The sequence below is a fragment of the Triturus cristatus genome, chromosome 1_2 (assembly GCF_964204655.1).
Source record: "Triturus cristatus chromosome 1_2, aTriCri1.1, whole genome shotgun sequence".
Classification (NCBI taxonomy): Eukaryota; Metazoa; Chordata; class Amphibia; order Caudata; family Salamandridae; genus Triturus; species Triturus cristatus.
In genome coordinates, this window is record NC_140580.1 from 922,200,420 (window position 1) to 922,214,179 (window position 13,760).

Here is a 13,760-nt window from a genome sequence, read left to right on the forward strand (position 1 = left end):
ACAAATTGACAAATCCATTTGGTCAGTGACTTGTAGAACGGTATTTCTGAACATTTAAAATTTTCCTAAATATAATGATTAGTTCCCATTAAAATTCCATTTCCTACAACCCATTATTTATATGTATTGTTAACTTATTAGTTGTACAATATACATCTGAAGCATCCAAATGCCTTTTTAAAGCTTTTGGTCATCTGCATATAACAATACAGAATTTGGAACATTACGGCCCTCAATAGGATGTCGGACGGAAAGCCTCTGACCGACACCCCTGGTTGGACTTCCAACCACCGCATTACAAATATGGCGGTCATTATTCAAACTGGCCCCTCATTCTGGCTCGCTTCCGGGGCTCAAGGAGCCCATCGACCAGTCGGAAAACCTCCATAATCCCCTACAGACAGTGTTTCAGCCGTCGGGATTCTGATGTCAGTTTGCGACAAGCTTTTCATGTCGGGTTTTCTGACATGAAAAGCCTGTTGGAAAGTGACTGTGGGGGCCCCTAGCAGGGTCCTCATGCCTACAGTTGGGAGTCAGGGGGCACTTATGGTGCTCCCCTGTAAATCCCTACACTGTGTGGCAGACATCGTCAGGTGCCTGTCACACGTTTCAGGGATTTACGCAAGCTCCCATTTCTCTATGGGAGCTTGTGCTGCGGGCGGTCGCATTATTATACAGTGTTCAGAACCTCTGAACTATGATCGGTCGGTTCCCACACCAAGACGTGTTGGGCTGACTCAAGTCCGCCCGACATCGTAATTAGGGCCGAAGTATCCTTGGGGAGTTACCAGCTGCCATCCTTAGAAGGGATGAAGATAATAAATAAACAAGGAGGACAGCAGGGTGTAGATGCTGGGGAGGGGAACACACCTCTTGGTCAATCCAGTCTTGCCTGGCACCCCTGCAGTTCTTCCACCATTAAGTTGTACCCAAATCCGTGTCATGAATGAAAAGTACTTAATAGGCTCACTAAGCTTTTAGGTGTTAATAGGAACAAATGTTACTTACCTGTAAACTGTGGTTCTCCAGTATTGGTGTCTTTCATAGATTCACATGCTTGAATATTCCCCGTCGTCGAAGTGGGAGTCCCACGGTACATAAAAAGCAATAAGTCTCATGTATATAGATACATACATAAACATTATAAGAATAACATACATATATAAATAAACGTTATATAGTTCAAAATAACATATCAAGTGAAAAGTACCATAGGATTAACATTGACACATAGTTAAGCATTGAAAACCAGGAATCACTTTACTGACTTATCCATGTCGTTTTTATAGTCCAAACTGCGGCCAATCAGGCGCAAGCACCCTCTAGAACCTTCTCCTCAGAGGCTCAGGCCCTCAGATTTTCATAGCACAAGAGTGACAAAAGAGTCTAATGAGGAGAAGAGTGCCTCTGAGGGGAGGAGGGTGGGTCGCATGTGAATCTATGAAAGACACCAATACTGGAGAACCACAGTTTACAGGTAAGTAACATTTGTTCTTCTCCAGTATTGGGGTGTCTTTCATAGATTCACATGCTTGAATAGAATAGTGAGCAGTACCCTGCAGCCTGAAAAGGCCGTATCAACGTTGCATGAAATATAATGACATTGCATGATAAAAATAGGGAACTGATAACCACCAAGGAGGAGGGAAGTAGCAGAGGCTCACCTTATTTAAAGAGATTTCGAAGAACTGCTTGGCCCACAGCCGTATCAGCCTCATTGATCGTATCCAGGCAGTAGTGCTTCGTGAACGTGTGCCTGCTGGACCACGTAGCTGCCCGGCAAATCTGATGGATAGGCACACCAGCGAACAGGGCAGTGGAAGAGGACATTGCTCTCGTAGAATTCCCCCTCACTCCAGAAGAAAGAGGCTTGCCAGCCTTCTGATGGCAGAAAGATATTGCTGAAGAAACCCAACATGCGATTGTTTGTTTGGTAACAGACTGTCCCTTACAGGTGCGCCCGTAGGCCACAAACAGCTGATCAGACTTGCGAAAGGGTGCCGTTCTGCTGATGTAGAATTTGAGACACCTCTTTAAGTCCAACGAGTGTAGACTCTGTTCCGCTGGAGATTGCGGATGAGGGAAAAATGTTTTCAAAATTACGGGTTCATTGAGATGAAAATCGGATGGCACTTTAGGCATGAAAGCAGGGTTAGTGCGGAGAATAACACAGTCCGATCTAAATTGAAGAAAAGGAGGTTGGATCGTAAAGGCGTGAATGTCACTAACTCTGCGGGAGGAAGTCAGTGCAAGCAGGAGGGCCACTTTCCATGTCAAAAATTTGAAATCCGCTGAATGGATTGGCTCAAAGGGCACCTTCATGAGCTGTGCTAATACGATGTTAAGACGCCACGTGGGTGGAGGATGCCGAATGGGCGGAAACATCCGGAAGAGACCTTTAAAGAATTGCTGTATTACTCTAGATGAATAGAGAGAGGACGTGCCGTCCTGACGAAAGCGAGATATTGCCGCTAGAAAGACCTTTAAGGTGGAATGAGACAATCCTGACTGTGCCAACTGCAGGAAGAAAGGCAGAATCTGTGCCGGGGAGGTGCGCACTGGATGGATGTGCACCGATGCACACCAGTGACAAAGGGCGCTTCCATTTTCGCTTGTAGGTCTTCACTGTGGAAGGCGCCCGCGCCCTAGCCAAAACTTCTCTGCAGGCCGGCGGAATGTTCAAGTGAGCAAATTCAAGGTGCTCAGGTTCCAAGCAGACAATTTGAGTGAACTGGGATTCGGATGGCAAATCCGACCATCCTTAATCATTCGAAGGTCCGGCCTCGGGTGAAGAAGGATGGGTTCGCATTGGGAGAGGAGGAGCAACTCGGAGAACCATGTCTGCCGAGGCCACCGTGGAGCAATCAGAAGAATGTGGCACGGTTGTCTCCGCATCTTCCACAACACTCGAGGAATCCGAGGGATCGGCGGAAAAGCGTAGGCAAACATCCTGCACCAATTGATCGAAAGGGCATTTCCGCACGACCCTCTGTGGGGAAGCCAGCTTGCGTAGGACTGGCATTTGCTGTTCTGTGGGGTTGCAAAGAGATCGAGACTCGGACGACCCCAAAGGCCGAAGACAAAGTCTAGAGACGGCTGATGCAATTCCCACTCGTGGGTCGATGACGTTGACCGACTGAGTGCATCTGCAAGAATATTGGAAATGCCGGGCAGGTGGACTGCAAGGAGCGTAATCCGATGGAGTATGGCCCAATCCCAGATCTTCTGAGCCAGCTGCGGAGATTTTGTCCCGCCCTGCTTGTTCAGGTAGTGCAGTCCGTCTGAATGAGGACTGACTCCCCTGGAAGCTGGAGCCGGAAGGATTTGAGCGCCAGGAAGATTGCCATCAGCTCCAGCCTGTTGATGTGCCAGGAACGTTGAGCTAGTGTCCACTTGCCTTTGACGGACAGATCTTGAAGGTGTCCGCCCCACCCTTCCAGGGATGCATCTGTGGTAAGAATGAGATCCGGGGCTGTCGTCAGAAAAGACGTTCCAGCTGCGATGTTGCGAGGACGAGTCCACCAATGCATAGCTTGAGCCATGCGAGCGGTTACAACAATCTGGTCGTTGAAAGAACCGGAGACCTGACACCATTGCTTGTCCAATTCCTCCTGAATAGGGCGACTCTTCAGTCTGCAATGTGGGATCAAACAAATGCATGAGGACGCCATCCCCAGAAAAGACTTCAATATGCGGACTGAAACGGACTGCTTTGATCTGATAGAGTCTGCGAGCTGCAGAATCCGTGTTTGCCGATCTGCAGAGGCGAAAGCCATGGCCATGGCCGTATCGATGGTAGCGCCGAGGAAAGTTTTGCACAAAGCTAGTGTGAGCTGAGACTTCTGCATGTTGATCGACAGGCCCAAAGAGTGAAACAGAGTCTGACAGCACTGAGTGTCGAGGGCTGCTTCGTGGGAGGACTGAGACTTGATGAGACAATTGTCTAAATATGGGAATATTTGGATGCCTCTCAACCTCAAATGGGCCACCACCGGGGCCAGGACTTTTGTGAAGACTCGAGGAGCTGAGCGAAGCCTGAAGGGCAGAACCTTGAATTGAAAATCCCTGTGACCTATACGAAAACGTAGGTATTTCCTGTGGCGTGGTAAGATCGGCACATGGAAGTAAGCGTCCTGAAGATCGATTGTTGTCATGAAATCGCCCTGAGAGAGGAACTGAAGAATGTCCTTCAGCGTGATCATGCGGAATGACTGATCCTTTATGAACTTGTTGAGAAACCTCAGATCGAGGATAGGGCGCCACTCCCCCGATTTTTTTAGTATGAGGAAAAAACGGGAATAGAACCCTAGACCCTTCTGTGATTTCGGAACCACTTCGATGGCCCCTTTCTTGAGCATAATGTGGATCTGATGGAAAAGTTCCTTTAGATGAGCGGGAGGAGGTCCGGATGGAGGGGTGTTTCAAGGGATCTTTACAAATTCTAGGGCATGGCCCTTTGAAACTATGTCCAACACCCAATGGTCCGAGGTGATTGAGGACCAATTTGAAAAGAATTGGGAGATCCGTCCTCCAACTGGGGAAGGGGAAAAACTGTGAAGTGGGGAACTTAAGCGTAGACAGTCATTGTTTCTTGGAGGAGTTTCCTCTATAATTTGACTTGCCTCTATAGGATCTACCAGTCTGTTGTCTGTAAGACTGTTGAGTGTGGGATGAAAAACGTTGGTGCCCTTGGTTGTAGGAGCGGTACTGATTGGAATTCCCACGAAAGGAAGATGTGGTGCCGCGTCCGCGAGCACCCTGAAAAGGCTGCTTTCGAAACTGGAGCGTGCCGAGAGAACGAGCCGTCTCCGTGTCCTTCTTGATTGTTTTTCCAGGGTGTCTTTCACATGCTGCCCAAACAAGGATTCCCCATCAAAGGGCATATCCAGGATCTTGGCCTGGACCTCTTGGCGGAAAGAAGTGGAACGCAGCCAGCCCTGCCTTCTTAAAACAGCCGCTCCAGTAAGCTGTCGAAATTCAGTGGAGGCGATATCTACAGAACAATCAATGATTTCAGAAGAAGCTCTCTCACCCTCTTGCAAGATCTTTAGAGCGTCCGCTCTAGAGGGTTCTGGAATAAGTTTAACAAAAGACTCCATGTCCGACCACATTTGTCGATCGTAACGGCCCAGAATGGCCAGTGAATTAGCCGCTCTTCCTGTTGTGGAGGCCATAGTAGAGAACTTCTTGCCGATGGCATCTAGCCGTCGACCATCACGGTCAGGTGGAGACGAAATAGGAGACGAGGGGTTCTTCGAACGACGTTGAGCCGCCTGGGTGATAACGGAGTCCGGCTTAGGTTGGGACACCAAGCAAGCTGGAGAAGAATCCGGGGCCTTGTACTTCTTCTCTAATCGCGGAAGAACCGCAGGGATTGAATTAGGGGTCTTCATCAGCTTAATTCCCTCGTTCCAAATGAAGTCAATGATGGCCACTGCTCGAACCTGTTTTTGTGGTTGCGATTTGAAGTCGTACAGAAAGCAATCCTCCTCCCTGACGACCATGGGAAGATGAAACCGTTGAGCCGCTCTTTCCATTAGCTGATGGAAACCTGAGATAGACAGGCGGAGAATTTGCTGGTGACTTTGGAGGTGATGAAGGCGAATTTATTTGATAGTCATCCCATTCAGCCATGGTATCGTCATCGTCTTGGAGCTCTCCGTCCTCCGTATCCTGAAGACCGTCACCAACACTCTCTGTAGAGGTATTTAATGGAGGTGCGGAAGGTGTCTGCTCCGCTGGCGCCACAGGAGGAGCCGGAAAGATTGGTGATGCATTATGCGGAGAACCATGAGATGAGGATGGAAAGCGACGATTATAATTTTCCAACATAAATTGGAGGTTGGATATGAGCGACAAAGGAAGTTGCGCCATAGGAACCTGTGCAGGAGGACCTTGTTCCTGTTCCTGATTGTAATGATCATGCGAATCATCATCATCCTCGAAATCCTGGCATTTAATGAAGAGTTCAGATGGACTGCGAGCAGCCCGGAATGAAGGCTGAACGTCCTCATCAGACTCAGAAATATCCTCGTCACCAGAAGGAAATAACTGATGAGGTGGCTGAGTGGCCGGTGGTATCAGAATGGAGTCTAGCACAGCATGACGACGCTGTAACAAGGATTCGTCAACCAGATCAGATGTTGGCATAGACAATGGTACCAGAGGCAGAGATGCAAAATTTGACAACATCCTTGACGATGCCACCGTCGACGAGGCCACCGCCGACGAGGCTGCCGACGAAGTCGCCGTCGACTATGTCAGCGTCGACTATGTCAGCGTCGACTATGTCAGCGTCGACTATGTCAGCGTCGACTATGTCAGCGTCGACTATGTCAGCGTCGACTATGTCAGCGTCGACTATGTCAGCGTCGACTATGTCAGCGTCGACGAAGCGGACGACGAGGCTGTCGTCGACGAAGTTTTAATCATTGGAGACGTCGACTTCTTTTTCTTTTTCATCATCGTCGACGAAGACTTGGACGTCGACGGGAAAACAGTCTTCTGAATCGTCGACGAAGATATCGGGATCGTCGACGAGACAGCCTTCAAGGATACACATACCACCGTCGACGGAGAGTACGTCGATGAAGTCGTCGTCGACGACATAGCAAATCTGCTTGTCGACGAGGTTGAAGAGGTAGCAGATCTCGTCGACGGAGGAACTGTCGACGGTTTGCACGTTTTTGACCAGAAACATGCACTGAAGGAGTCACAGACGCCTGAGAGTGAGATCTCGGGGGCGTTGGCGTAGTAGCAGAAGGCACTTGTACTGAAGAAACTCCCACAAGTTGAAGTTTTTTCTTTTTCAGATAGGCAGAAGGCAACTCCTGAACACTACTACGCTTGGAGACTCCGGTGCAAGCAGAAGCCAGACTTTCCACCTCAGAAAGGGGATTATCTGAATCCTTCAGTTTTTGGAGCCACAACAAGAGGCGACCTCCCTTGTCCTTTAGTGTCTTCTGTGAGAAAGTTCTACAAATCTTACAGTTGGCTACCTTGTGGTCAGGGTAAAGGCAATAAATACATTTTTCCATGAGGATCCTCAGAAAAAAGTCTTAACTTCCCACAAGAGGCACAGGGACGAAAAAGAGACTTCTTACTTGAAGACATGATGAGCAAATTCAAACCAGAGAAATAAACTGAGCAGAGCTCAGGGAGACTCCCTTCACACGACGTGCGGTAGAAAATCTGAGGGCCTGAGCCTCTGAGGAGAAGGTTCTAGAGGGTGCTTGCGCCTGATTGGCCGCAGTTTGGACTATAAAAACGACATGGATATCTCAGTAAAGTGATTCCTGGTTTTCAATGCTTTCCTATGTGTCAATGTTAATCCTATGGTACTTTTCACTTGATATGTTATTTTGAACTATATAAAGTTTATTTATATATGTATGCTATTCTTATATGGTTTATGTATGTATCTATATACATGAGACTTATTGCTTTTTATGTACCGTGGGACTCCCACTTCGACGACGGGGAATATTCAAGCATGTGAATCTATGAAAGACACCCCAATACTGGAGAATTTATACTTTATCCATCCCAAATTTCTACACCATCTCAAATTCAGCTTTAGAATCAACAAAACAAAGAGTCAGTTATCCATTTGTTGTATAATTCAGGGCAAACATATGAACGTTTGCACACCCAGTGGTGTGATAGAAAGGTGCAGAGGTTTTCAAAAGAAATACAGAATGAGCAGATGTATTCCTAGGAATTGAGATGCCTCGGATAAACAAATTGAAAAATCTAGTTTTGGAATACTAGACACTGACCTACCCACAAGCAAACGGGCCCTCTGCTCACTTGTGGTAGCGAAGAGAGACATAGCCAGAGAATGGGAAAGTCTAACATGGCCCACCAAGACCAGATGAACAGCTTAGGTTGGACTCATGACTTTTTAAGTAAAGTACCTAATTACACTTCCTTGCTTTACTGGTGATCCTCCGTATACATTACAACATAATGGATGGATCAGTGCATGGAGGAGGAAAGATTGATATGTGAAAGAAGCCTTAGGAAGTTTTATAAAATATGGGAAACCTGGAGAGACATGAGATTGGGGAGTAAGGGGGGCTTCCTTGGAGAATATTGCGGGTTGACATACTCTGTAGACTTAGATAACCCAGACATTGAGAGGATATCATTATTAACTATGATGCCTCATGTCCAAAGCCCACAGACGGGCTGTGAAAGAAAAAGACAACAACTATTTCAAGTTTACTGATAAGGATGATCTGCCACTTCGTTGATATTACTCCAAACGATTTAGGTTTTCTTTGAAAATCAATAAAAGAACTTGCCAGGAAAAAGTCTGATATCTCCAGTGGCACTCCAAAAAGTTTCTAAAATTGACACCCTCAATCTTCCATTGTAAAGCTACTTAAGTCCTTCCTTTCATCCTGAGCCACATTATTATCTAGTTTTTCCCTGCGGCCTCGGTCTACCATTAACGCAGCAGCCTCTCTTCAGTAGGCAGGTTTGACAAATTCGGGATTAACTTTAAGGGAATCCGTGTGCACATTACACCACAGACATTTCAAACATTCTTTTGCCTAGGATTATTTTTCCAAAGGTGTTGCATGTTTGATAGTTTCAACTGTCTTTGTATTATTGGGAAGAGAAGGCTTCCATCTGCCTCTTATTTTCCACGCTGTCAATGACCTGCTATCGAAGATGAAGTGACAGATGAAATTTCAAGATGGCAGAAGCCTCTTTTTACCTTTCGTGGCCAGCATTCTCAGATTTTGACCACTGAAGAAGGAGCTGATCCTGTAGTCATGTGCTTTTTTAACAGTTGTATGGAGCACTTTTGCAACAAAGAGAGTGTTAGCGCTCTTTACATAAAAACTCATTTCAAACTACACAACACAAATGAACAGTGAAACAAATATTTGGAGTAAGGATTTGAAACAGCATATTTCAGGTATTAGAGATAAGAGGATTACTCAAGAAGAGCCAGAGGCAATGGGTTTTCTACAGGTGATTAGCATGGTTGCATCTTTACATCCAGAGGCAAGAAGGTTTAGGCTGTAGCATCAGTGAAGGGATGTTCTTGAGCAAAGGCGGTTCTCTATCTCAGCACTTCTAAATGTATGAACTTTCTGCTTCTGACCCCTTATAGGTTGCCTGATAAGGACAATGATTTAGCCTTATATTGTGACTTACTCTGGTTAATGGCTTTTAAGAGCTTCGTCTACATCTTTCTACCTCCTGCTGACTCCCGTACAAGAATTAGGGGACAAAGTGCAAATGACAGAGGCTAAAGTTTGATTTGGTAAGGGCTATTTATGAACCATGCTACATTTCTGGCTGATTGAGATGGTCAGTATATTATTAAAGTTCAGAGCTTGGAAATATTGATGGGTTTCTATGTAAAATGGTGCAAATAGTCCAATACGGCACTTAGAATCACCAACTTGCACAAAGACGGCAAGCTGACATCATACGAACATAGACAGGATACAAGTTTGCATGCTGTTCCCCAAACCTTGGGCCTACCTTGAACCCCAATAACACACACCAGCTTTCCACTTGCCTGTTTTAGGTTTGGAAAACTCTAAACAGACGCCTTGACTGACCTGTAAATCTTAGGCCTTAAAACAGAAGTGGAAAACAGAACAGGGGCTGCAAAGCTCCAGTTATGCATGAAGCAACAGCCAGAGACAGATGCAGGAGGCACCATCTACTCTTAAGCCCTGGCATCCTCCGTCCAAATACTTTCGTCGGGTCATCACAGCTTTATTCCAGAGGTTTCTTTGGCCGTTCACAGGAATCACCCCAGCCCTGCATACTGAGCTACGGGAGCGACAGCCCCGCTCAAGTAATGGAAAGCCCATCAGCAAACATCACCGACACCAAGATGGCAGCACTGGTGTCCGCATTCACTTCGCTCACTCCACCATACCTTAAAAGGGTGAAAGTCAACAACTGGATAAACACACCTTGATGCTTCACTGCTGGCTACACCTACCAAAGAAGGGGCACCAAATAACTAGTAACACATATTAAAATCCTGGTTCTGGCAGAGCCACCCATTGCTCTGGCTGAAATTACCAGCTTTGAACATTGGAGTGCTCATTCCATTAAAGTCAAAGCTTATTTTTCTGGTTTGGTCAGTCACACTAAAGTAGGTGGCAGATAGCTTTTAGTCATAGGGAAGTTGTATATACTCACAACAAATAGAAACCTGTGGGTCTTTATAGATTCAAAAAGAAGTGACCAACTATTAGGGGAAACTTGGGAACCGATTCAAAAGAAAATATTATGCATTTACAGCCGCAAACGTAGTTCCATGTACAAGCGTGAAGGTACAGCCGTTTTGAAATTCACAAACATGCCCCCGTAGAATGTCTGGAAAGTTGTGTCCTTGCGTGGGGCTTAGTACTAATTGTGCACAGTTAGTAGTAAAACCTTTACGCCTACCAGGTATGCTTTTGGGAAATCTTGATTCGACAAGTGTAAATAGAGCCATTCCAGGCTGTAAATGTATGCTTAAGGCAAAATAAGGATTTGTGAATCGAGCTCCATGACTTTGGGACCCACTCTAAGTCCAGACCGGCTTAGTATGCAGGCGCCCACATATAACTACTCAATGCTTCACAGCTACACTGGGGCTATTCCAGCCGTGACATATCCTTTGCCAAGCTGCAATCATGTCTTTCTACGTATTGTAGTGAGTACAATACGGTTTCTCAGGGTCTGACGCTTCTGGCTGTAATGCCTTTGGGTATAAACATGCCTTTCGCCGCCACTAGGTATTATAGTCCCTTGCAGTACCAGGTTTTATTATCTTTTTATTTACATCTGGTTTGATTACACGAGAGCAGTGTCTGGCGATGTAATGCTGCCCTCCAGTGGACACATGGAGGATTACAGAATAGGAAAGCAAAATGGCACATTCGATCACATATATAGGACGGAACACAAAGCCTCCAATTTGGGACAATTACAACACAGGGCCTCAGCTTAATATGCAGAAGAAAAAATAGCGCTGTGCATGACAAGGCGGGGGGGGGGGGTGGTGGTGTGTGTGCGTGTGCGTGTGTGTGTGTGTGTGTGTGTGTGTGTGTACAAACGCAACATAGGAAACTGTAGGCGAATGCAGAGATGGGCAGAAGAGATCAAAGCAGGAATGGGTACTGTGAGATAAAGCAAGGTGCACAGAACAGTGAATGGCATGAGGCTTGCAAATGAAAGCAGTGCAGGGCATGTTTACTAAAGCAGGAGAAGGCTGGTGGGAATGGATCGGTAGGACATGGGAGACTGCGCCAGGAAGGGCGGGCTATTGCAGAAAAGTTCAGTATTGCTTATGAAAGCGGCCAGCAAAGGAGGCTTAACTTACTAAGTGAAAGCAGGACAAAATAAGGCAGAACAGAGCAACTTAAAAATGGGAGAGTAGGCTGAAAGAGGGCAGAAACGCAAGGCAGAGGAAGAAAAGCGAGGGAAGAGTATCAAAGACTTAGGCAGGCAGAACAGCAAATAGGTTTAGGACAGCAAGAAAACCCTCCTTAGCAAGCAGGATGACAAACATTACTTGGCAGCTGAAGATAATGGGAAGTAAGCTCCCCAAGTAGCAGACGAGCCAGCAGTCCAGATTAGGCGCGAGGTCTATGCAATACTGAAGCGATGAGACGACTGCTTGCAAGTAAAGCCATGTGCGAACACAGGTACTGTAATCTAACCCAAACTCTGGCAAACTAGATCAACATCTCTTTCGTGGCATTCAGGCGGAGAGATCATTTAAGTATCAAACTTCACTTTCAATGAGTGAGCTTCTAGGACTTAGGGAACCCTGTTGAGAACTGCCACAAACACCTACTCCCATAATTACGGATGATGAGACCCTGCTCGCCCTCCAGCACTCACCTTGGTCAATGTTGTGTTGCGGCAACTGACTGAGTTGGCTGTTCACCACGCAAGCATACGTCCGAAGAAAGGCTTCCTCATTCGGCGTCAGCTATGGAAACCAGAAAAAAGGTAAGAAAAAGCTAAAGATGGTTAGTAGCTTGCTTGAACCAGCTACGCCAACCCCATACTTCTGGAGTGAAGCTGGTCCCAGGGCTCTCTTCAACACAGTGTCCATGTAGGACTAGTGGGGGTTTATGGCCACCAACAGGCTGTGTTGGCGACCACCTAAGATCACCGAGATAAAGGGACTCTTTCAGCACAAAGCAGAATGAGTTTGTGACTCCGCGGGCCCACAACTGTTGGGGGTCTCAATAACCATATGTTAAGAGACAGCAAATGTGCCCCTAAACATAACATCTCACTAAACCCCTCTTAATATTCTTGGCTAATTCACTGCCCTACATAATGAAACATACCGCAAGATCCTGACATCAAACCATTTTACAAACTCCGCACAAGCAGATGATTAATCATTACATACACCGCTGGGAAAAAAGAAAATGCCCGCATACACCCACACCTTCACACGATCTTCTGTTTGTCTTACAACACAGGTTTACTGGCATTTTCAAGTTCAGCAGGTTACACAGATCGTTTAAAAGTCAATATTCCATGTTTTACACACAGATAATGATCGTTTACATCTTTGCGTTATTCATGCTTATTAGTTGAGGCATGGATTCAAATTGTGGTATGGCACTGCTGTCTGTGTGAGGATCTCAAATTGTGTATTTATGTTAATACTCATTTAAATTTCTAACTCCACCCCACGAAACCAGTTAACAACCCCTGGAGAACTTAATCTTTTATGCCTTGCTGACGATGGTGAAGCTCAGTGCTAGTTTTCCATCTGTGGAGTAATGTTCATGCCTGCCTTCTTGGCAGCTCGTGCTTCCTATCTCCTCAACTGAGGGCGTAGGTAGGTCACACGCCCTTCTCCACACCCATCAAATACAGAGCGTAGCTAGGCACCCCAAAGAAAACACACAACAATGTCCACACATGCAGCGGAACCAGCCTCCTCAACTCGTGCCACAAGTCATTCACAAAGGAATACTAGCGTTCGGGGAAACCAGCACATCCTTGACAGGCTAGTTATTCTCAAGGGTCCGCAGGGCTTCCGTGCTCTTAGTCTATGGGGTGAAGGGGTTTTGAACCAGCCAACTTACATTGGAGCCCATCTTCCGAAGCATGAGCAGGACCCGCACTTTCTGTTGGATGTACATCTCCTCTGGAGTCTTCCCGGGGGTGGTCTCGGGGTTCATCCCCTTTCCCTGGCTCCCAGGTCCTACAGAGAGGATCAGATAGGCGATTCATTATGTTGGTTATTTGTGTATTGCTTTGAGACATTCTAAGGTGCGAGCAGAACGCTTACCTAAGGAAACAAAGAAAAAGAGAGGCTAGACAAAGCACCTAACCATTAGCGTGACTCACAGGGAGGAAGGAAAATGTAAAATCACAAGGGTAGAAAGTAACAGCTTCCGCCAGGCAAAGGTGGGTCTGGTAAGAGCAAGTACACAATATTAACAGCCCGCCAGTGCAGGCTGTACTGCAACAAGCACAACGTGGAGAATCCTAGGATCTCACCAAAAAGGACATCAGTTTCATTTTTAGGCTTAAGTACCTGATTACAAATTCATCAGAGGTGCATAAAGAATTTATTGAACCCAATGAAATCAGATACACCTGGGTTCAGCATTTATCAGGTGCATTAAATTCCGCTTTTCCGAATTGGTGTTTTGTAATGGGTGTAGATTTGTTTGTCCTGGTAAATACTAGACCTTTTTTCCCTATAAATACCTTTTGGTTTGACTGACAAAATGTATGCGGGGGGGATGCGGGATTAA

General features: G+C 46.3%; 1 protein-coding gene across 1 annotated transcript in view; it reads right to left on the reverse strand.

Moving 5' to 3' along the window:
- Positions 1–13,760, reverse strand: part of CTNNBIP1 (catenin beta interacting protein 1) — a 136,140-nt gene that overhangs the window by 50,673 nt on the left and 71,707 nt on the right. Inside the window, exons 3-4 of the mRNA XM_085609791.1 lie at positions 13,083–13,201; positions 11,872–11,962 (exon numbers count right to left, since the gene is read on the reverse strand). Of these exons, the coding sequence (XP_085465917.1) occupies positions 11,872–11,962; positions 13,083–13,178 (187 nt within the window). The 5' untranslated portion in view covers positions 13,179–13,201. The remainder of the gene's footprint in view (positions 1–11,871; positions 11,963–13,082; positions 13,202–13,760) is intronic.